At 22.6% G+C, this 26,504-nt stretch overlaps 1 protein-coding gene across 2 annotated transcripts in view; it reads left to right on the top strand.

Annotated features, from left to right (window-relative positions):
- The first annotated feature begins 206 nt into the window (after positions 1 to 206).
- LOC129609617 (homeobox protein 4) overlaps positions 207 to 26,504 on the top strand; it is a 52,886-nt gene continuing 26,588 nt past the window's right edge. The window contains exons 1-3 of one of the 2 annotated variants that reach the window (XM_055521653.1): positions 207 to 987; positions 2,686 to 3,918; positions 3,970 to 4,203. In XM_055521653.1, the coding sequence (XP_055377628.1) occupies positions 243 to 987; positions 2,686 to 3,918; positions 3,970 to 4,203 (2,212 nt within the window). In that variant the 5' untranslated portion in view covers positions 207 to 242. Of the gene's footprint in view, positions 988 to 2,685; positions 4,204 to 26,504 lie in introns of both variants that reach the window. The other variant, XM_055521652.1, reaches the window with a different exon arrangement.

Raw genomic sequence — 26,504 nt, 5'->3', positions numbered from 1 at the left:
ATATGAATATTTTACTTATTTGCATTAAAAATTAAAAAAATATTTTTTATGGAATCAATTTTCATTCAATAAAAATATTTGTTTCTCTTTTTTGTTTTTTAGTAAGAATTAATCAAAACAATAAAATTCTTAAAATTACTTTATATAATATTGTTAAAATTTTTGAATATTAAAAAGTTAAAAGTGAAAATTTATTATATACATACCTACATACATAAATACAATTTTCATCTTAAATTGAAATGTCAACTTTATTAATGGATACACCTAGCTTGTATCTTGAAAATAATAAAGAACAATTAAATAATAAATCTAATATAAAAAATAAAATTGATAATAATAAAAATTACAATAGTAAAAATCCGATCAAAAATATTAATAACAACGATAATAATAATAATAACAATAATAATTACAAAAGTGATAATAATATTAATTATAAACGAAGTAATAGCAGTAATATATATAATGACGAATATAGTAATGACAGTAATATTGATTTTATTGAAAATAATGATAATAGCAATGAAAACGATCAACTAGATAATCAATATATTAATTTAAAATTAAAGAAACCAAAAAAATGGAGTTGGGAATTATCAACTTCGAAATCTTCACCAAATATCGCTTTTCCTAGAATATTTCTTTATGATCATAAAGGAAATTTATTAGCTGAAGCTGATGAAGCTGATCAAATTTATGGAACAAAAATACAAACTTCATCAATAAATAATAATAATAATAATGAAGTAAAACAGAAATTAAGAAAAAATCAACGTAAACAACAAAATATTCAATCAACTTCATCATCATTGACTGCATCTGAATCTTTAACAGATGAAAAGAAAATAAAAAATAGTAATTTGAAACGAATTCCATCAACATCATCTAGTAAGAGTAGTAGTAGAAAAAAAGAATCACTATCATCAAGCATTTTAGAATTAGATGAAAATTTAAATGCTTTCGTTGATTACTTAGAAAATGAAGGTGAGTAACTTTCATTTACTTATTCAATTATTCTTTTGTAGATTTGAAATTGTTTAATATAAGAATATTGTTAAATTTTAATTTCACTGTATTATTGATTTCGCTATAATATTCATAATCATATCTAGATATTTTAAGATCAAAATTTTTGAACATTAAATTTAACTGCTACCAATATTAGTTAGTGATTTAAAGGTTTGCTGTTCCCTAAAAGTTTAATGACAAAATCTCTTATTATGCCAGTTATTCGAGTAACTTTAAATTTTTTATTTTAATTGAAACGAATTTTAACGAATTTATTCCATATAATGCAATAAGAAATTAAAAAAATGCCAAAAATATACAAACATACATACTTATATAGTTATTAAATTTTCATAGTTTACTCATGTCATTGTCATTCAAAATGTTGTTGTGACGGGAAACTATTTTACCGAATAGTAATATTTACATAAAATACAGGCGACATGCCAATCAAAACACGAGCTTTTAACATGTTGTCGCTGCATATTTACTGGGTTTCATGGTCAATTTTTTTTTGTAGCTGACAATAATTGATGATAAATTTTTTGTTTTATTTTTTCAAAATTTTATTTTCAAACAATAAACAAAAAAAAAAACATTTCTGCAATGTACATGATCAACAATAGAAATGTATATGTACATTTAAAATGTATGTACTACGAACATATGTACATGTATAAATAGAAATAAGTATAATGTAAACAAAGTTGTTTAAAAATTGGCAACCGAATTTCTTTAAAACATTAAAATTTATTATGACAAAAGTTTAAAATTGTATTGAACTTAAAATAATTATACCACGACTTTAATAAAAAAGAAAATGTCCGTTATACATTCATACGTATGCATAAATAATTTTGTTATACGTATATTTAATAAACATTTAAAAAACATTTAATACATTAAAATGAGTTCATTTGTATAATATTATGACATATTTTGTTAGTAAGTCTGCCATTTTGCATATTCTTGGTGGCTATTCCTACGATTTCGAGATTTTAGAATAAAAATTTAAACGATCAAAACAATTTAATCCAATAGAATAGTTCACAACGACTTTACTCTTAATTTAATCATCCAATAGAAAAGTTCACAACCACATTACACTTTCTTTCTTAATGTAATTTCGCAGTTATCAAGAGTACGAGTATATAAATAGTTTCTTTGGAAAAAAATTGTTAAACATTTTGTGTTACTGCATCCACACATTTTAAATGACGTTGTTGTTTACTAAGTGTAATCATATACAATATTTTTGAAAATTCAGAATAATTTCTACTTTAATAACTTTAATGAACATTCGAAATTTAAACCAACAGATTATTTCTGAAATTTTTAAAAATTTATAATGATCTCAAATAAAATATAAAAGTCATGAATGAAAATTATAAATGACAATATTTTACCTCGCTTTAAATGAAAATATAATAGCCCGCCTTTAAGTATATAAAAACCAAATTTTTATTAGCACAACCTGTTATTTACCATTTTGCTTTCATATTTCTTCTGGAAACAAGATTAAAATTTACGTTTTCTTGAATATTTCGTTCAAAATAAGATTTTTTTTCTGTATCATAAGGATAAATTAGAAATTATTTCTTAGTTCTGACAATATAATTTTTCTTTTTACAAAAAATTGAAATAAAAATTTTTTTTATTTTTATTTTTTTTAAGGTATAAATTATGAATTAAACCACCATCCTAGTTCACCTTACAACGGAATTAAACATAGTAATAGCATTTCAAGCATTAATCAATTTGGTAAAACAAAAACAAATATTTCAAATTTATCATCACTATCAGCATCTCCATCTTCATCTATTTTAAGACGAAGAAGTTCTATTTCAGTGCCATATCATTATGAAGAAGAGGATAATACTACTTACCCTAATAGATTTTGTGTGCCATCAATTTCTACTGTTAATGATAATGAGAAAAGTGATGACACAACTGATGTTACTCTCGATGAATGTACTACAAAAAGAGTTCTTTCTAATAAAATGCAAACGAAACGAAAAAATTCAATACGTTCTGTTGGAAATGCCCATGATGATAATACTGATTCAGATGAAACTGATGAAGATGTTGAAAATGTTAATAAAATGAGCAAAAGTGGAAATGAAACAAGTGAATCTGAGGCGCCAATTTGGATACAAAGTGCAAAAGGATTAGTAAAACGGGATATGAATGCAAAAGAATTTGATCATATCAGACCAAAAACGTATAGAAAATCAAAATCAGTCAATTTGAATTATTTGATTGATCAAGTTGATGATGACGAATCTGAAAATGAGATTAAAAATTTTAATATCAGAACTGATGTGAAAAAGGGTAATACAGTTAATACTAGAAAAAGTGGTTTATTACGTAAAACTTCAGATAGGTATTTAACACCACAAAAAGAAGTTCGTTTTGATTTACAAAAAAGTAAAAGTGCTACTGAAATAATACCATTTGATTCAAGTAAAAGTACTGTCAGCGAAGGAACTCATGATTCATCAACAAAAAAAAAATCACGTCGAAATAATAGTAATGAACCACCTTCAAAATTTTCAAAATCAATTTTAGAAAGAATGAGTGCATACAAAATGGGATCATCGACAGAAAGTCAAGATATAAAAATAACAACGGTTAATCATGGACCAAGATATTTTCTAAGATCAAGTCGTGCCGGAACTTTAGTTGTATGTGAAGATGTTTCTTATAATCGTCGCCGACGTACAAGATCTGCCCAGAGAATACCAGAAAGAAATGAAATAAAAATGTCACCAATAAATGATTTTAAAAAAGAACTTGGAAACACTAACAATAGCAATAATAAACGTAAAGATGAAAAATTTTATGACGAAGCTATAAATAAATTAGATAATTTAATATCAAAAGTCACATTACGGCAAAAGGATAAAGGTAGTATTGCAAAACAAGTAAAATTACGTAATTCAAATCCAATTCTATTAGATGGAAAAGAAAAATGTAGTGGTAAAAGTGTTGAAAATATTTCTAATGTTACTCAATTACACACTCCTGATCGAAAGAAAACTGAATCAGGAATGAAACATGACAAGAATATAAGAAGGTGTATTAGCGCTGGCAATATTTATTTATCTTCATCCGATGATGAAAATTTAAAACCACCCAAAAAGGAGATAAAATTGCGAAGAAGAAAGAAAACTCCCATGAAATATCAAAAAGGTAAGTAAAAATCATGAAAACTTAAAAAAATAAATAAAAAAGAAAAATCTAAAGTGAATTTTTTTTTGCAATTTTTGATAACATTTTTTTTTCTGTGCATTTTATACAAAAAGCTTTATTTTTTTATATATAGTGAATAATAACATTTATCAAAATATACGCGCTTAAAAATTGAAGAAATGATAAAGTAAAATATGTGAGCTCTATAAGGATAAAATGCATTTTTGTGATCTTATATAACAAGAAGCAAATTAAATTGGGAATTTACTAAAAAAAAATTCAAGTTTATTGTTAGCGAAAATATTTTATATACTTACATATTTATAGGGGTTTGAAAAATATTGAACTATAAATATTTTGATTCTGACAGAAATAGAACGACATTATCCTTTTTATAATATTTTTTATCTTCGGGTTAGAAAATAATTTTATAAAAAATGAATATTTTTAAAAAATTTAATTGTGTTTCTAAAATTAAATATTCGTATAGTTCCGTTAATGCTTTTCAATTCTCGTTTATTTTGTTATGAATTTGTTGATTTTAAATTAAATAATTTAATTTAAAATTATTATTTATTATGAGACGAAGCATCGGAAAATATAAGCAGAGAAGAAGAAATTCATAAAACGAAAAGAACTCGAACTGAATTTTAATTTCAAATCAAATGTAATTAGATAGCTTCATACTTTGTGGGGACAATATGATATTTCTGCGTGTTAGTAAATCTATTCAATTTAATTATAGTAATAAGATTGAAATTTATATTTATTAATTGTTAATATATACATATACAAATATATCGGCAAAGATTCTTTTGAATTTTAGTAAAAACTGAGTACTTTTGATAATTGAGTTTTTTTCTAGTAGCTTATTAATTTTTAATAAATTTGATAAGTAGTCTTCAATATTTTGAGAACAAAAACTATAAGATTTTAAAAAATTCAGCGTAAATTCGTTGTTTTTACTACTGCAAGTAAATTGACGCGATAAGAACTATTATTGAGTAAGCATTGTGTTCAAAGAATAAGCAAAACCGTTTACTTATTTAATGAATTTAGAAATATTAGAAAACTCTCTTATATTTTAGTTCTAGCAACTGTTGGTTTGATTTTAATTATATTATTTGTTTATATGGTCATAATTTTAATAAAATTTACCGCAAAAAATGCCAAGTAATTTAATTATTCTAAAAAGATTACTTTTGTAATAATACTTTTACTGCAATAATTTGGGATTAATAAAAAATTTTATTCCGGAATATTTGTTTAAATGTGTTCCTTTTAGCAAGGCTATAAATCATTTAAACAGTTACGATTTAAATGAAAAGTTATCCCTTACTTTCATGTTAGAAAGCTAATTAAAAGTTTTTTAATTTCAGTTTAGTTTACATGTAATTTGTCTTTTGAAAATTTCAGTACTTCATGCTTATTTTAAGTTTATTAAAATTTCTTTTGATTATTTTTAAAAATTTATTAACGCATTAAAAATTTCTACTACTCGTATAAAGGTATACTTTTAAAGGAAGTCATCAAATTTTTTAGTGTGAAACATATTTTTTGTGAACTAAAGGGAATTCCTTCATTTTAATTCTTATCCTTTTTCTATTATATCAAATTTTTTCTTATATAATTTTAAAGCTATATAAACATGAATAAATGTGAAATAGTTTTTATGCTACATAAAATAATATTAAAAGTCACCTGAAATGTGTTTCCAAAAAAACAAACTAAATATAATTTTTTTTTATTTATTTGAATATAATTTTTATGTCGCAACTATTTTAAGAAAAATTATATTTTTAAAAGACTTCATTTTTTATTATTCTTATTATAGTGCTTAGAAGATTTGACGGTAATCCTTTTCGCTACAGAAAAAAGATATATATATATTAGTTTCAGTATTTAGTTTTATTTATGAAATATATAAAAATCTAATAATAAAATTTTAAGGATTTTTTCTATTATCATCGCATCGTTTCTATTATGAATAGTGAATAGTTTTACAGTGTCATAAAATTCTCATTAATTTTCTTATATAGTGTGTTATATATGTGTATACTATAATATATTACATTATTTAAATTTAAAAATATAATATTCTTGTGCATACATATAAGTATAAATGTATATTTATATATATTATTTTATGTAGTAAAAGGTACGGATAGATTATAAATAATATCCGTATTCTTATATTAAGTATTTCTAAAAGTCATTAAACAATATTCATTTCTAATTATTTAATGATAAATATTTGATATTGGATTATATTGAGAGTAATATGAGTTAATTTTCATGTATTGCTCATTATACCAATACGAACGTATGTTTGAAGGGTATATTAAATTTGGATAACCGTTTGAAACGCTAAGATATAATGTCGTGGAATATAGACTCAAGTGTATGTTTTTCATCAGCGTTGAGTTCTGAATCGATTTAACCATGTCTGTCCGCCCTTCTATTATTCACAACGATAACTCAAAAACTTATTGCAAAAAAAATTCATCAAATTTGCACAAATGATTAAAAGCCGCTGAAATCGCTCCTTTCGATAGTTGTATACTACTTGAAAAGTTATTTGGTTATATTTTGAAAACATTTCAACTTACAGTACCGAAATTTTGCAAAAACAAATTTGGTAAAATATCAGCTATATTATTGTTAAAAGATATTGAGATCTCATGAGCGAATGTGATACCTGCCACACAACTCCAAAAATTATTTGGCCATATATCAGAAATTATTCAGCGCATAGTTCTAAAAATATGCACCAGTAAATATGTTGTTGGGGCTGTTATGTTTGATAAAAGCCGTTAAAATTTCTCGAGTGCAGCTACCACAAGCATAAAATCATAAATAATTAAATCTAACCTAATAACTTGTTTGTTCACAGCTCAGCAACTATTTAAGTTACAAAACTGAAATAGTAAACAAACAAATTTGGTGATATGTAATTTTCAGTAAAACTCTTTTAGATGATATTGGTTTATATGGGAACTACCATAAAACTAGACATATAAAAAGCAAGAGGTTATATGAAACTGTATGTCAATTATTTCCGACATTTAAAATCCTTTGTTCGTATGGGTATCACAGAACTGACATGGTCAACTATATCTGTTCTCGTTTTTATTTGAAATTACTGCTTTAATTTTTTTAAATTTTTACATAATGCTCAATCATATTATTATTAAGATTTGGGAAGAGTTTTGAAAGGAATGCATTGGATTTTGTATTTCAATTTAAGCTCGCTTAATTGCCTGCTATTAGCTTCTCATGTATTATTATGTAGGTATATGTTAAAATCTCCAATAGAGAAAAATTTCATTATTTATTTAAAATTAATCAATAATCTCAGAATCTTAATGTAAAAATTGATTTTATTTCGTTTAAGATTTTTAAAATATAGTATCTATTCTAATTTTCAAACATATGAATATTTTAGTTTCGATTTTCTATTAAATATAATAGACCGCATTTATCAATATTTAAATATATTTGAATAAATTTAAAATGAATATAGTACTAATATTACAGTTTTTTTTATTAGACTTCTTATTTTTCTCCATACTATACATGAATGAGCTTTAAAATAGACAATGGAGTTAAAAATTTCCGTATCACGTTTTTATCAATTTTATCATTGTCCTGTTTGTTATTTATTAGTATAAAGTTAATATAGGGGACAAAATAAATTATTCCTTTATTTTTATCAATATTTTATTTTTATAAAAATTTAAATAGTAAAGGAAAGATTTCTATATACATACATACATTAACATTTTGTAGACGCTTATGTGTAAACAAGAAATTGACTGCGATCAACATTGAAAAGAAATCTGAATTTTGTAAATATATTTTATGTTTGTGTGTATTCATATGGTTTTATGTATGTATAGGTATAAAATATATTTTTTTTACAAATAAGCAACCCTGAGAAAAAAATCAAAATGTGACAAAATTTATAAATTGCATCACGTATTGTGGTTTCTTTTTAGTTGGACGCATTTGATTTTATATATTATGTACGTATGTATATAAGGAATATAATACCGTTGTTGATGCATAAACCTATATAAATAATATATGTATGTATAATGTAAAAATTCCAATGCCTTCGGTTGTATCCGTATAAGTTCATTTTATAGTTACGTGAATGTCACAATAACTTGTTATATATTATACGAGTAGAAATATGAATAGGAGAATTTCCTTTTAGTTTATCAGGATAGTATAAATTTTGTGTAAAGAATACAATTACAATAAAAAAATCAATTTTTCAACAATTGTTAAAGTTAATTTTTGGTTCAAAAAGTCTTTGGAATTTTTACCAAAATAAAAAATACGATATAAGAAATTATTATAAAATATTTTCTTTATAGATTTTTAAAATAGCTATTTTGAAACGATTATTAAACTATAATTTGGTTCAATTTATGAAATATTATAATATATTGTATGTATATTAAATGTCATATCCACAGTTTGTACTGTTTAAAAATTATTTTTACATTATTTAAAGAATTCTGTTACTTTGTTGGAATCTCGTTTTTTACTTAAGCAAATTTGCAATACGTATAACTTTAGACATTAAAATTAATAATTATTCAAAAATATTTTCATCTTGTACCTTATTTTGCATTTTTATTATTACGTTGCGTGCACACAAAGCAATTTTGCGTTATTATTATTAATGACACACTATGCAGCTTAATAGTATAATTTCTATTATATTTGTTTTGCTTTTTTATCCATTTAAGGGTTTAAAGTTGTTACTTTTTACCTTGTTTTTATTTTGTGTATTTTTAGGGTTGCCAATAGTAATTCATTCTTTAATCTTGGAAAGCAAAGAACCCTTGAATCAATAATATCTTTTTAATAAAATATATTATGAGTAAAAAGTTTTGTACCTGCTATTTTGTTTTTTGTCTTATATTTGGTAGTGAGTGTTCTACCAGAGGTCTAAAAAGATTTTTTAAATATAACGTTTTAAACAATTGTTAAAATCCTACATAACGATTTTCCCAGAACCATTGACTCTTTCAGGGTCAATTAAAGGTACAATGGTGAGGGAGATATTCACTTTCCATGAATGAACTGTTTGACGAAATGACATTTCTCCATTAACATTCCACGAAATGACAATTCTCAAATTTTTTGTGAGAGTAATGCAAGTGTGATATACAATATATTTTATTAAATTATTTAGGAAATGAGTGAGTCTTGCGCTCTATAATTTTTAGCACTTTTCCAAAAAAAAATTGAAAAAAAATAATTATTAAAATTAAAAGCAGAAATGTCATATGTACATATATCATTAATAGAAACTAATTTGCGTAGAAGAAAATTTCTACCTCTAAGAGTTATAACCTTCCAAAATCCTAAAACCGCGCATACAATATTTGAACTTTAAAAAAAATTTAAAGAAGAAATTTTTTTCCACCTCTACCCCCTTAAAGTTATTGAAAAATTTATAAAATTTGAATTTTTGGGACCTTATATTCTAAAAGGACCTTATAATTATTCTAAATTTCTAGAAATGCGGAGACCTAACAGTAAATTCCATGCCATTAACAATTATAATTATTATTCTTAACATACCCAATTAACCCTTAAATTCGAGCATTATGTTAACGCTTCTTTAAATTTTTTTTTTGGTTTATCCTAAAAGTATGCAATTTTTAAGAATTTTCATATAAAAATATAAGTAATTTTAATAACGTATGTAGTAGATACATAGCATATTTTTAAAATCATCATTTTTACATTTTGTTAGTTCGGGAATCCTTTATAATTTCTTTTATATTATTTCACATTTTAATGTAGAAAACGTTGAATGGAATACGTGCAACAGAATTATTCTGGTAATTTTTCCAGCCATAATAACAATATTATAATTTTTTTTTTTGGAAATTTTTTTTTCCTCTTTTAAAAATGAAAAATGTTTAAGATTTTTTTTCTATAATGTGAGAATTACAAAAAAATCGTCAAAAACTTTTACCCTCATGTCTTATACATACATACCCACTTTTATTATGCTACCACAGGGAAAACAGTACATCGCAGGTTATGCATAATGAATAATTACTATTCTTAATTTATTACTTCAAAATTTTATAAGAAAGTCATATTTTTATACATAAATATATTAAATATTCTAATCATTTCCAATAAATTGAAAAAATTTCCAATCATTTCGTTTCCAATTTAACATTTTTTTTTTTTCATTTTCGATTCTTTATATTTTAAATAACTTCAATATAACTGTAAAGGATTATATGTACTAGGTGGTTATTATAAGCGAATATATGTACTTACTGCATTATAATATTTTATGCATTAAACCGAGAATCGGGTGTATTCATATTAATGTAAGTGAATTCCAAATAAGTGCATAATTTTCTCATTATAACACATATACTTGTATATATAAAGTTAGATTTATATTCTTATACAAATATTTCGAATTAACTTCATATACATTCCATATTTTCATATACTTGTATGATATGAAAAAAATAATCATGAATTTTTCCAGTTGAAATAATCTTAGAAAAGCAGCGAAACTACTGAATATTATTATAATTGAAATTCATTTTGGGATAAAATAAAAATATAAAAGTTATATGCATACGTATTATATGTATAGTGTTATACGAAAAAAAGCAAAGAAAAATTACAAAACTGAAAATGTCAGTTGACTTGTGAAATAAACTTTTAACAATTCCTTCACGTATCATAATATCTTAACCTTATAATAATAAGCTATAATTTCAACAGGAAATAAATAATATAATATGTATATATAATAAGTTTTATTTTCAGTAAATTAAAATTTAGATGAAAGTTTTCTTCGTACCAAAAAAAAAAAAAATTTATGCACTTATACAATAACTGAGAGAAAAGTATTATACTGAGAAAATTTTTATTTTAATATTTTTCTTTTCATATAATTTTTTATTTTTTCTGTTTTTTCATTTTAAGTTAATTAGGACAATGGCAAAATTATAAGTCAACAAGGAATATGATACTTTTTAGTTACTTTTGTTATACATTTATAATTTGATTATAATATTACAAAATATTATGTATGTATGTGGGTGTACGCTATGATTATACGAGAATTTAATACTATATAATATACCATATTATTTTATTGTTAATAATGTTGAAAGAGAAAAGAATAAGATGAAAAGAAATACGCAAACAGAAATTTTTCAGTTTGATGTAAAATAACATTGATAAATGCACTGAGATTTTCTATATAATATTGCACTCTCTTTTATATATGTACATATACATATTATAAAATACAGTAAAAAATTTAAATATGAAAAATATATTTTTTATATAGGGAAAAGTGGTAATTCTGCCTTTGAGTATAAAAAGTTGTGAATTAAATAATAAGTACTCATATATATGTTGTATATATGTATAGAGATGTACGCGTATATACAATTATTTCATTTTAAATAATATGAAATATGAATATGAAATGAATTTGTTGCTTAAGTAAGGAAATTTTCTTCTTTTAATCTTTTTTATTTGTATAAAATATTCCGAGATCGCATAATTTAACTTAATTTTCTGATATATATATATATATATATATATATTGAAGTTTTGTAAATAATGTATTTTCTGTTATATGTATGTATAATACATGCAATATATTATATACGCTCACAGACATCTTTATACATTACAGGAGTTTATGATACGCAGTATATATACCATCTTAATTATATTATTCATAAATGTGTGCTTGTGATATTTTTGTTGAGTATTTAGGAGTATTTTGGGTGAATAAAGAACATAAAGAAAGAGAATTTTTTTTTTTAATTTATTTTTTTTTTTTACAACTTTACTCTTGTCTTTTTTTTGTTTTATAAATTTTGAATTACTACTTACACGTTATGTGCTTCTTACTGTTTAAAAGTAAATCGTAAAATGGATAGTTATTTACATATAAATATTATGGAGAGAACGTATATACGTACTACGCTATTTAATTTACGTAAATAATAAAATTGAAAATTATTAAATAGAAAATTTTTTCAAATTATATTTTTGCTATCATAAATCTTTTCAGAATAATATATACATATATATATTTACTTGAAAAATTTATAGATAAAAATGAAACATCAACTAAGTGTTTAATTTAAAAAAAAAATTAGTTGAGAGAATTGTACTTTAGAATTTATTTCTTAAATTTGTCACAAAACGCTATAATATTAAGTTAAGCCTTTAAGGTATAATTTATTGAATATTAAATGACGATTTTTTTCTAAAATCAAAACTCTATCGCAATTCTCTATGTTTAATTAATTATTAAAGGCATATAATTATAAAAATGCAAGTCTTAATTTAAATTTTTTCCTCACAATATTCGGAAACTTTCTTTACTCGTATGTGGATCTGTTTCTTTCTATATGAAATATTCTATTAGTATTTGAAGAAAAGAAATACCTTATTTATAACTCGAAGGGAAAAAATTTTAGACTGTTTGTAGCAGAAATTTATTATTCAACATGCCAATTTCGCAGTTTTGGTTTATTCAACTTGTGCTTAATGTTAAAAGTATTGCAAATTTTCAAGAATCAAAAAATCAGGCCGATAATAGTAAAGTAAAATTTTTTGCCTTTTGTATTATAAATAATAATATTTTATTTCTCAATTCCACATTCAAGTCCAAACCACATTTGAATTTTACATTTTATCCAAATTTGAATTCTAAAACAATTTCAAGTTTCTATTTTCTAATTGTTTTCTTTTTGCAAAATTCTTCAAAATCGAGTATTTTGATTTTGATTTTCAGCAACACAAATAAAATATTATTTAATACTGTTATTTTCAATTATATAGAAGAGAAACAATACTCTTTGTATTCCAAAAACAAAAAAAATATCATGAACAGATTAATTGTAATAATTTTAAGTAAACGTAAAAAGAAAGAAAAATTACAGTTTTTATTTAGTTTTTTCGAAAAATTAAAATACTTAAATTATTTTATTGTTCTAGTAAATTCCAATTATAAAACTTCTAAATCATATACCTTTTATATGCACATGTGTATATGTATGCATCATTTTTTCCCTTTAAATTTCATTCAACAATTCCACTTAATATTTTTTCATATTCATTCTTATTTTATTTGGTTATTATTTACTTACATTGAAAAGTTTGGAGTGTTAAACTAAAAATTCAACTTGTAAAGGTTGATGTAACAAAAAAGAAAAAGCAAAATAAATAATTTATTTATACAATTTTATTCAGTTTTTTTTCCTGAACAAATAATGAAATAATAAGAAAGTGGAAAAGGATATAAGAAAATTATTTTAAGGAAAAGAGCAAAAAAATTTTTTTTTTTAATTTTTTATTATTCTGTTGCATTTTTCATTTTTTCTGATTGTTTAAAATACTTTGCACCCCTAAAACAAAACACAAAAATTGTTAAAAATAAAATAATGGTAGCAAATAAAGTGCAACATTTCATTTGCATTTACAAGTGTGATATTTTGACAATACTTTTAGAACTTAGAAATTAATTTAAGAAGCTTATAAATTAAAAGATACAAGTTGTATTTTGTTAAGTTACATGGTTTTCTAAAAGGACACTGTAAATTCAAGTAGCATTTCAGTAAATTAATAGAAGGTGATAATAAGACGCCTCCTTTTAAAGAATATGGAACATTGATCTATAAAAGAAGGAATTATTTGGGTAGAGAGTTAGTAAATTATCATTTATTTAAACTAATTTTGGAAAAATTTACTTTGATGTTTGGAACATGGAAAATTCTTAATTCTATTGAAATTATTAATAAATCTCAAAATTTAAAATTTTGAAATATGTCAGTGTTATTCTACGAGTATCAGTACAGAAAATACAATTTGTTCGAAAGATACAAAAATGATTGTATTACAATCTCTGGTACAATTTCCAATTTTTCTATTTTTAGAATATTCTATATTGACAAAAAAAAATTACAAAATTTGTGAATTTGATACAGAAAATTAGTTTAAGTCTATATTTAAATTAATATTTAAAAAATTTATGTTATAATAAAGTAGTTAAAGTATAAAACAAAAATAATATTAATTGAATTTGAAATTTTTCAAACGAAATGAGTTTTCTTTGTGAATAAATGGAATATTTTGTACGCACCAAGACTTCTTCCAAGTTAATTCTTAAATATTTAGGAACTTAACATTTAATAATTTAGTATACAGTTAATTATTAAAAATGCTTAATTCTTAAACTTTTACAATGTAAAGAGGGGATAACAACGACCAGCATATAGAATCTATTGTGTTCCTCACTAGGTATAGAACATGTCCCTTAAACGCTCCCTCTGAGACTCACCGCCCTAACGAATTCGAGTGAATACGTATTTCCTCTTTATTTCCCTTATCCTGCAGGTGAGAGACCCACATTCTTTCAGTTTTTTCTCGGATGAGGGCTCCAGTTTCCAATTCTGAAATTTAGTTGGTTATCATAAATTTTATTAAAACCGTAAAATAAATCTTAAACTTCTTGTTATTTGAAAATATTTGTGATTGATTTTTGAATAAATTCCTGAAAATTAAGAAATTTCCTTTATTTACCAATTTTGAATTGAAAGACTTCAGAATAAGTTACTGGAACATGTAAAAATTGGTATGGAAAAAAATTTTGTTTTTTGAGAAGAGTTCAAAAGAAAAATGAAATAAATTGTAAAAGTGGCATACAAGTACACGTACAAATAGAAGAATACTAGAATGATTATTGTGAAAATGTGGTCAAGAAGAAAACTTCTTGTTAGAATTTTTAAATTTTACGAAAAAACTAAAAGTAAATATAGACAAGAAGAGAAAACAAAAAGTATGAAAACTTTTGGATGCACTTTATAAGCTTTTCTAAAATATTTTGATTTTTTAAAAAATTTTTTTGCTCTCTTCGTTCTTCTCCGTTTTTAAGTTTTTCATTTTTTGTTTTTTGATTGCCAGAACGGAAATTCAAAGTATTTGAAATGGAAATGAAGTGGAGAAAATACGAAAAGAAAAAACTTTACTATATAGAAAAACGTTGAAAAATTTTATCCTTTAATAGAAATTAACTTTAGTCCTTTAAGCGTTTCCATTTTATATTTGCAGTTTTTAAACGATATAGAAGAAAAAAACTTGTTGGAAAGTCATAAAAATTTTGAAAAGTAAAAATTCTTATAGATAGATTTTTTATCAGTTTAGAAAAATTTTTAAAAGTTTTTACAAAGTTGCATAGTTTCTTTTTTTTAATATTCTTTTGAACGGGAACGTATCAAAAATAGCCAAAGGACAAGTAATCATTAATCAAAAATGAATGCAATTATAATTATAAAAATATTTGTGTTTTTATTTTAATATTTTTTTTTTCTAGTTTTTCATAATTTCAATTGAATATACGATATAGAGGAGCAGTTGTGAAATTACTTTCATGTGAAAAATACAAAAACTGATTGTTATTTTGATATTAAAATTAAAAACAAAAAATGACTTTCTTCTTTCCCGATAAGGAAGATGGTTGATAGCACTGTAAAGGAGGAAGTGAATTAAATATTATTGTTTTTATGCCCAATGATGTATGTATATACGGATACGTATATGTTACTCATATGTAGGTGGCTGAAAAGTATTTTTGCAGCTTATCTTTTGAAAACATTTTTTTTCTAAATTTTCTCACCAGCATTGGGTCGGCCGCGAGAAGTTTTTTTTTTCGATAATTTGTTCCTTTTCGAAGTAGAAGTGGAACAAAGATTTGCCTTTAGGAAATTTTATTAATATTAGAAAAATTTTGCTAAGGTACATATTCAAAAACTAAATTACGCAAAAATATATGAAATTATACTATATAAAGGTCTATACATGTAAGAGTTTTTAGTTTTTAACTATTTTTTAGAATATAAAGAATTTAATGGATGTAAGGCAAACCACTTCTTCGTCGGCAAACAGAATTACTAAAAATTTTATTTTTAATGCAATTTCTGTACAAAAATGCACAGAGTACACGTACAATATGTGGGCTAAATGTATAGTTGGGTTGGCTTCAACCATTATATTAACGCTAATCCATGTTGAATCTTTTCTTTCTATTAAAATTGGCAAACAATATCATGTGCTTGATTGTTATGTTAAATTTCCAAATACATACATTATTTATTTGAAAAAAATTCAATATTATGCCATTATAAATTAATTGAAATATTATTAGAAGTAATTTTAAAGTGTTATATTTTTGTTAACATTTTTTTAGTTAATGCATAGAAAAAGTTTTATATTGCATTCTCATACTTTTTCTTAATTTAAAATGAATATTTTAAATGTTTGTTTCCTCTATAGCATCATAATGTGAAGTTCTCTTAAATTTTAATAATATTGTAAAACTTATTTCTTGTCATCTTTAACATTTTCTCGATTTTGTCGAAGTGTTTAAAAATTTATTAATTTAAAAAAAATTTATTAATAAAATATTGGTTATAGTTAATTATGTATATAATTTAATTTGAATTTTAACCCTTGACATGTTGTATTGGAACACAACATGGTACATACTGGGTACACAATAATATATAAGTTTTTGAATGGTATAATATAAATGTTCAATTATTGAATGGACAATAAAAGTAAAACCTTTTATAATAAACATTCAATATCGTAAATATAATTTCTAATAGTGCCGCGTGAGGTCTAAAATGGTAAACCTATGCACTTTATTCATTTGAAAACATGACTATTAAAATTCAGAATTTGAATTAATAATTAGTTAAGTATTGACGGAACTCATTTATGACTTGTAAATTATATTTAAAAATACTATAAATTCAACTATATATGCGGCCTTATATCACACGTTTCATTATATAACTTGAAGTTTTCTATTTTAAGGCAGTGTTACTTACTATTCAAAGGTGATCAGTGCTAACCATTCTGCGCTGATTAAGTATATGCGATAATTCTTTAGTTATACGCTTCCATTGTAATTCCGTATCTGTTATGTTTTTGATAATTTGGACCTTTGTCAAATTCAGTGTCTATATGCTGCACATTATTTTTTAATTTGAAATAACCATACAATTTTTAATCAAACTACACAAAAATATAGATAGGTAGACCTTAAGTTTTGTATTCACTTGATCCATATGGTTCCCATTCAATTTGAAAATTATGGCTTCCTACTAATTTATTGTGGGGTTATTGTATATAAAGTTTTCTTTAGTTTAAGAAGGCTATAAAGAAAAAGTTTTATAATAGTTATTTTAAATTAAAAAGTTTTAATTTCTCCAACAGAAAAAGAAAACTGTTTTCATAAGAATATAAAAAAAAAAATTTAAAGATAAATAAATTTAAATTTTGAAAAATTTTTCCTTCATTTTCATACTATCTTAAAAACAGTTTGTTTATGAGCATATCCTTGAATTTTGAGACGCTGGTTTGTAATTTTATTAAAATATTTATTTTTATTTTTAATTTCTAAAAACAATAGTTATTTTCATGTTTTCTTATCAATTAACATAAAGTTTTAATAATTGTGTACATAAGATATAAATAAAATAAAAAGTTTCTTAAAATATTTTTATTGACAAAATAATACTGTGTATGTATGTACGTCTCTTGTGCTCTAATTGTTCTAAAACAAATTAAAAAAATTTTTTAATATTAATTTTGACCTTGACAAATTTATTTTATAACGATGTTTTTTATTGTATGTATATATATATATATTTTGCTTTTAGGAAGATCATAAACCTTTTCCAATATCAGATTCATTTTAGGTCCTATAAATATGTCAGATAAAAAATTAGAATATTTTAAGAGACGATTCACTAATTCTGACACAAAATTTTGTATGAAATTTTTTGCCAAAATGAGCGCATTTTTTAAAATTTGCCTTGATTATGAGAAATTTTTGTTCTCTCGTTTTTTTTGGGTTACAAACTACAAACGAATTATACATTTTGATTTAACACTGATTCGGCCTACCTCTCACTTTTTCTTTGTCGTCGGTATGATTACGTTTTCACATTCGTTTACGAAATTTTTAAAATCCTTCCTTTTGATATGATTAATTTTCCGAATACGGCAATTGGATAGAAATTGAATATTGAGGAGTTGTAGACGTAGAATAAATGAATTAACTCCGATAACCTTCTTATTGTTCAAAATTGAGCAAAAATCATATCCTCGTACTCTAACTTGTTTAATTAAAGTTTTTATTTAACCATTTTTATTTTTAAATATATTTTACAGAAACAGTGGGCACTACTAAGTATATTCAATGAGATGTAGTATCTGTTACAAAAATAATATTTTAGTGAATATAAATTTTAATTTTTAAATTTGTTCAATTGTTTTCTTATTAAATTTCGTATTTTAACTAACCACAAACTGTTGAGAGTAGTTTGTTAATAGTTAAAATACAAGTAGAATTAATATGGTTGGTAATACAAGAACCTTCTATTTATATATGAAAACAAGTTACGAACATCGTCATTTTGTTCCGGCTACAAGTTTTTGAATTCTAATTTACATACTATAATTATTGCTTAAAAATATTTATAATAAAATTGCTAATTTAATGAACATGCATAAATTTTTTGTTATAAGGTGTTCCAAAATGTTTATATCAAACTTGCCATGTCTTATAGTGGCTCCTGAAACCACTATATGGGTTAAAAACTTAACAAATTTCTGAAATCTCTGAAATAATGAATTGTGAGGGTTCAGGTAGGTTCTATTATAGAGAAAAGTCCGGCATGTGAGAAAAGCAAAAAAATAAAATTTAATATCTAATTTAAATTAGTTGATGTTCAGTGCCTCAATATTCAATTTAATTAAACAATTGTCAACAAGTAAAACATTAGAAAAAAATATATACATATATAATGTACATATTATATCAGCGTACATGTGTACATATTATGTCATATTTGGAACACTCGGCACACATTATACTTTATTCAATTTATACCTAAACGCATGATATTTAATTTAACAAGAGTAAGAAATTCATTAACAAATAAAAAAGAAGATGAAAAAAAAAATCATGGTAACGTGTTAATTATCGAATAAACAAACATATTAGATACTTTTGTATGTATATATATGTATATATATATATGTATTCTAACACGAATTCGCTATAAAATGAAAATTATTTCTTAAAACGTTTTCTTTATGAATTTTTGTATTTCTATTATATACGGTATTAGTATGTAGAATTTTCATATACATAAACATTTACACAAGTACATATTAATTGTAAAATGTTATGAATGTTAAAAACATGATAACCTGTAGCGATCAAAATTCTTTCTATGATAATACCTTTAATATGATAATACCTTGGATTAAAAAGAATTATGAAATTATTAGACTTTTACTGTGTATAATTTTTTGTTTTTATTCTACTTATTTGTATATAAGAATGTTTTTCATAAAACAAAACAGATTCACGTTTATGGTGATCCCTCTTTTAAATATAAGACGTCACAAATGTAAAAACACTAAAATACTATATGATGAACAACATGAAAATAAATGGAAAAAAACCAAAAAAAGAAAACCTAAAATTTAAAATCGCAACGTTAGAAAATTCTAAATATTAATACCGTTATGGTACGTTGAATCATATGAAAAGAGTGCGCATATTCACTAACCATGAATGGCACATTGAAAAAAGAGAATACGAAAAAGCACAAAACATTATTGAAAAAGCGCTTCCAAATAAAAACAATAACATAAAATAGTAAAATATTATTAAAAATTTTTTATTTCGTTTATAATCTTAGCTCTTCGACAATATTTAAAACACAATTTCGTTGAATGAATTTTAAAATTGAGCGAAATTTAAAACCTTAAATAACAGAACAGTAAAATAGGAAAATGAGATTAATATCTTATTACTATAATATTATATTTATATTAATTTAGTGGATTTATCATTAAATTCTTAGAACTCGTGGAATTATCATTAAATTTTATATATTGGAATAAATAATATCAAAAAATAAGAGATTAAATAATAAAATTGTTGTGATAACATACAGAATAATAAGAAAAGTTAAAATTGCAGCTATTTAGAGGCAGCATATTTAAAAAAATTTTAAGTTAGTTAACACGAATACTTGTAGGTACAACTGACACGTTGAAATTTTTAACAAATAAATAATCTCTCAAAAATTTTTTTATTATTATCATTGACATTGTACCGAGCCATATTATTGGAAAATATTTTTTAGGAAAATTGAATTACAATAAATTGCCTGTATTATATTTAACTACATTTCTATAGTAATCCGTGATTAATATTTTTTTTTCACACATGTTTTTAAATAATTTATATGAATCGGTTTTACAAACCCTATTCGCATTATTATATACAAATAAGTCATATAGTTAAATTATGTATGCAATATACACAATATTTAATATAATATTGTTAAACGCATATGTACATATTATATAAATATAATTTAAATGTATGAATGTTTAAGTATTTTTAAGCACATTTTTGTATACAAATATACTTATATATGTACTAATATACGTGCTTATATATATAGGCGTATAACTAATATCAACTTATACACATGGAGAATTTTAAAATTTCAAAATAGAGAACAAAAATTCTACATACATACACATATTTGCATTTTTGTACTTTCGTGATTAACTGCACGTCATTTAAATTATATTTTGATTTCATAAATTACATATACAGATGTATGATTTTGTCATGGTTTCGGTTGACCGGTCTTTTTCATAACTATAGTGTGATACTTAAACAATTTATTTAGTATATAGTTACATATATAGTTGTTTTGCTACAATATATTTATAATAACAATATTGAAATTTTTAGCTATGGTCATACATAAACGTACTTCCTGAAAAATAACAAATAAATAATTTTTTCCCTAATTTCGAAATACAATAAAAAAATAAAATAAAAAAAACCTTAAAATCAAAATTCAATTTTGTTATTAAATTGACAAAAATTATAAACAAAAATAATATTTAACAAATTGTTGCGCTTTTTATTATTATGCGTAAACATACATACATACATATGTATATAATATGTGAATACTATTACTTAATACATATATATATGTACTAAAATGTTATTTAATTTTTTCATGTGTTATTAAACTTAGCATGCAATAACATTTTGAATACAATAACAAGAGAGAGTTAAAAAAAAAACGCAAATGAAATTAATATTTAATATACACACACATGCATACATACAGAAATAAATCTATACATACACAATATGTATGTATAAATGTACACAAATTTTATAGTGGTAGTTCGATATTAACAAAAAAGCTTTTCCATATTTTTGTAATAAAAGAAAACTTTTTGAAATTTCGAAATTTTGATTTTCGAAAAAAAGTTTTTTTTTTTTGTTTTTACATTTTGCCTTTTTCAATTTGGAAAATTCTTTATATTTTCCCTTTTTTTTATTATGTTTTTTTTTTGTTTCTTATTTTTATATTTTTGAGTTTTGAAAAATTCTTTACTGTAAATGACAAAATATTTTTAGTAAAAGCAAATAGATGCCGGCATTCTTTTGACCGATAAAAGTCGTATATATCGGGTGATTCGCTTTTAGAGCAAAAAAAAGAAAAGAAAAATAAAATAAAAAAAAATTCCGTCAATATTTTTGCGTTAATTATATTTATTTTGTTATACTATTGCCGTATATTTTGTCGTGTTGTCTTTGATTTTTTTTCTATTGTTTTTTCTACAATATTTATTTATCATTAATTTATTTATTAAAAAAATTGAAAATTCTATAATATGTTTTAAATAATTTAGGAAAATAAGGGGGAAAAACATAATAATAATGAAATATGTGAAATGAAAGAAAGAAAATATTAAAAATATAAAATAATTAATAAATTTCATATTGTTATAAGATAAGTGTTTTGTTTTGAAATTAAAAGTATATAATTTGTTATATATATGTAGATGAAATATATTTATAATAAATAATTATATACATTTATAATAAGTAAGTGTATTTATTGTTCAAGTATTTAGTAAATTTTTAAAAAAGAAATTCTTTAATACTCCCGATTATAAATAAAGAAAAAAAAAATTTATTTAAAGAGTGGAAACGGAAGAACAAGAAAAATATAATTTTTAACTTATTTCAGTTGCTATATTACACGGTAAATAAACCTTCGACAAGAAATAAAAAAAAAAAAAGTTTTTAACATAAGCAAGGGAATGCTTTTAATATTAAAAGAACGTGAATTTTAAGGAGAAGGTGTATATATATATATATATAATATATATATATATACTTCAGAAATTATATAAAAGGATAAATAATGTTCAAAATTTGTTGATTCTTAAAAAAAAAATAAAAGGAATTATTACTATAGGTACAACGCCATCGAGGAAGACAAAAAAAAAGTAACAAAACACAACAAAAAACAACAACAAGGTAAATAATGAAGATAATCATAACAAAGAAATAATGATATATAGGTGATATATTAGAATATATATATATATATATATATATATATATATATATATATATATATATATATATATATAGGCAAAAATATTGAAAATGTAAAAGGATACTTGTATTTTCAAGTTGTATAACAAGTACATAAATGATATTTTTTAAATAGATAGACTAAACGGCCTACGATAGAATTTATAAAAAAAAATATGTGTTTTTTTTTTTTTTTGATTCTCAGGATTATAAGTATAGGTTATTAGGTAGCAGATTTAAAAATTTATATTTATGACTGTATATTGCATTGTATATACAATAAATTCCATTTTAAAAAAAATATATTATTTAACATTAAATAGAGAAATGGAAACTAATTTATACTCGTATTTATTTTTATTTTGCTATTATGTTTTCAGTGTGTTTTTTATTAAGATAATGTAGGTACTTAAAAGTTATTAATATAGAATTTTCTTTTAATATTTTTTCTTAAAAAATTTCAATTAATTGAATACTTTTGATTTTTTTTACCCGAATTCATCAAAAAATTTTTATAATTAATAATAATAATAAAAAATATAATTTAAGTAAAGTAAATAAAGAAAGATAATTACTCATAAAGTTCTCATTATATTGTTGAACTATGGAGACATGGTCTAGGTCTAAAGGAAAAATCGAAAAATTATTTTTAAATCGAATTTCTAATGTCTACAACTACCCAAGCATATAGTTGACATAGAAAATGGGTATCAGTGCAACTGATGTCAAGTCATTTTTGCAATTTTTTTGCAGTCATATAAATCATGGAAACCAAAAAAAAAAGTGCTAATATTAATTAGAACAAATGATTTTCAGTTTTCTTTATTGACAATTTTCTTTTTTAATTAAAATCGTAAATGATATTTTCAAAACACCTTTATAATTAATTAAATTTTGAATTTCTGTCAAAAATCTTTTATCAAATTATATAATATGTTGTAAAGATGTGGGTACCATTATGTTAATAATATGCACGTGTATTAAACGGATGAATTAATAATTTCGAATATTAATGAATCACGTATAAATATAATATATGCGTATATTTAATATATATATACATATGTATATATACATAATTATAATTGAACAGAGAATTAAGAAATTAAAAATGAAAAATCTTTTCGGAAGACGTGTTCAGCAACAACTTTTCACATATTATAATATTTCCATCTTAATTTGACAAAAATGGCAGTAGACTTATTCTTATATACTTTATATGTATATGAATACATATGTATATATATATATTTTATTTTCATACCTTACTTTAAATAATATTTTTCACATTTTTCATATTATGATAATCTTAAATAAAAATTGTTTTTGTAAATGATTCATACGTACGTACACTTGATGTGCATTAATTTTATTTATAAAGTTTATGATGACTCAAATATATTATTATTATTATGATTTATTTTTGGATAAAATGTCTAATTAAAATTAAGTACATGACATAAAAGTGTATATACTTTATATACAAAGTAGATTTTCAATGCAATTTTTACGTTAATTTTATCACAATACAATCATGACTACAGAATAGATTTATTGTTTGTATAGAAATTTTTACTCACTGAAATTTATAATACATATATAGAATGGTAATACGCGGTATTCGATACAAAGTGGTTTTAAAGGAGATATTGAAAAACGTGCTAAATTCAAATGCTCAAATTTAAGTTTCTGCTTAATATTGTATTCTGCTGCTAGAATGTGGGGTATCGGATTCCGATCATATCGGATTGGTATGATCGGAATACCCAATCGCATTGAGAAATAACCCTTAATAAAAAACTCGTTTTCGGTTCTATAAATTTTTTTATAAAATGTTTTATATGCACTTAATAGAATCACGCTACTTTTATTATTGTAATGTCAGCATTCTACTAAATTGTTCTAGTGTTATACTTTAATTTTTCTTTTGCGGTTATTGCACTTATTTCTATATTACTCTCTTTTTGATTAAGTTCTTTATAATAGTAATTAATATTATTGTATATAGGTGGTTTATAAAATTGCAATTTAAATTGTACAATAATAATTTTGTGGTTAAAATTTAATATAAAATTAGTAAAATTGTTATACTACTATAATATTATAATTTTTTTATGTGTACAATATTTTAACGGGATTATTAACCAAGTTTTGGTTATTATTTTTAAAATTTATCATTTTTACATATATTTACATGAATTTCATTGTATTCATATACATAGTGTATAATTTGAAAATCATATGTTTTAACATATAGCTACATTTAATAAAATTATGTAAGTAATATCGTTAAATATAAGAGATTGTATATAAATTGTACAACTGAACTGAACCGTAATACCCCAAAAACATATATTTAAGATATAAATTTTTATATTTCAATATTGCCAATTCTTTTCTTTCTTATGCTCAATAAAAATTTAGATAAGTTCAATTGTTGTCAAATTTTTTGTATGTATATTGTATTTTGGATTTAATTTTGCTATTATATGTATATAATAATATCAATTCTATAGGTATAGAGGACCATATTCTCTTACATTTATTTCCAATTTACAACAAATGACTTAAATATGACTTTAATATATAACGCTTTATTTATGTTCATACATACATTTACTATATATAACTTTATATATTAAATAATGTCACATTTATATATAAACAGTCTATGAACACAAAATGTGTTTATATTTGATTTCATTTGATTTCGTTGACAGCCAGCCATGTTCCATAATATTTCAAAATAAGGATATTATTTTATAAATAAAAAAATAAAATAAAAAAAGTTATTGTATTTCCACTTTTCTTATATTTATTACAGACTCCAAAAGTATTTTGATTTTATTTATTTTTCGTTTCTAGTTTAATGTTTTTTTGTTTCCATTGTTAATTTTGTTACGGAAGTCTAAGTAAATTATTTTTATTATATATTATTTACTTATATATAGGAATTAAATGTTCAATTTTGAAGTATTATATAATATGTTTGTATATATACATATAAAATATTATTATATCTTAATAGCTTATTTTATAATTTTATTCTATGTATGAATATACAAGTGTTTCATTAGAATATTTACAAAATTTATACAGTAAATCCTGCTTTTTAATGTGATTATTATCACCGACTATATTTCGTATTATATAATTGACCGTATTTTCTTATAGCTGTATATAAATACTGATTTATTATTCTGGCATTAATGAATTATAACTTTTCAATAAATATATGAAAATGGTGGATTAAAATGTTGTGAAAATTATAAAAGCACATTTTAAGTAGCAGAATCTAAGTGTGTAAAATATGTAGTTGGTAAATATTATAATTAAATTATTTGCATAGGTCATTAAAATTTTTAAATATAGATGGCAACATTTTTTAGATATGATATATATATATATATATATAAGTACGAAAATTTCGACATTTAAATCTATAGGATAAATAATATTCGATAAAAGAGAACATTTTACTTTCCTGGTTATTATTCTCTTATAATGAATGAATGAAATATTTAGTATTAAATCCGAAAATCCGGATTAGATGTAAAGGTTAGGTATTGTACTTAACGATATTTAAAATATTTAGAGAACTTTTGGCTTATATGCTGGGAATTCGCCAACATTAAATAATATATCAATAAATTGTTTTCATAAAATTTTTTATAAGTTTAACTCCAGAATATAAAAATAACTGTATTATATATTTTGGGATGGTGCCCCGTGACTCACATGCTGCTTTAATGTTTCTTTCATGGCT

This window comes from Condylostylus longicornis, unplaced genomic scaffold (assembly GCF_029603195.1).
Source record: "Condylostylus longicornis isolate FDR11 unplaced genomic scaffold, ASM2960319v2 ptg000040l, whole genome shotgun sequence".
In the NCBI taxonomy this organism is placed as follows: domain Eukaryota; kingdom Metazoa; phylum Arthropoda; class Insecta; order Diptera; family Dolichopodidae; genus Condylostylus; species Condylostylus longicornis.
The sequence above is the reverse complement of the archived record's forward strand: the minus strand, read 5'-3'. Positions and strand labels throughout refer to the sequence as shown.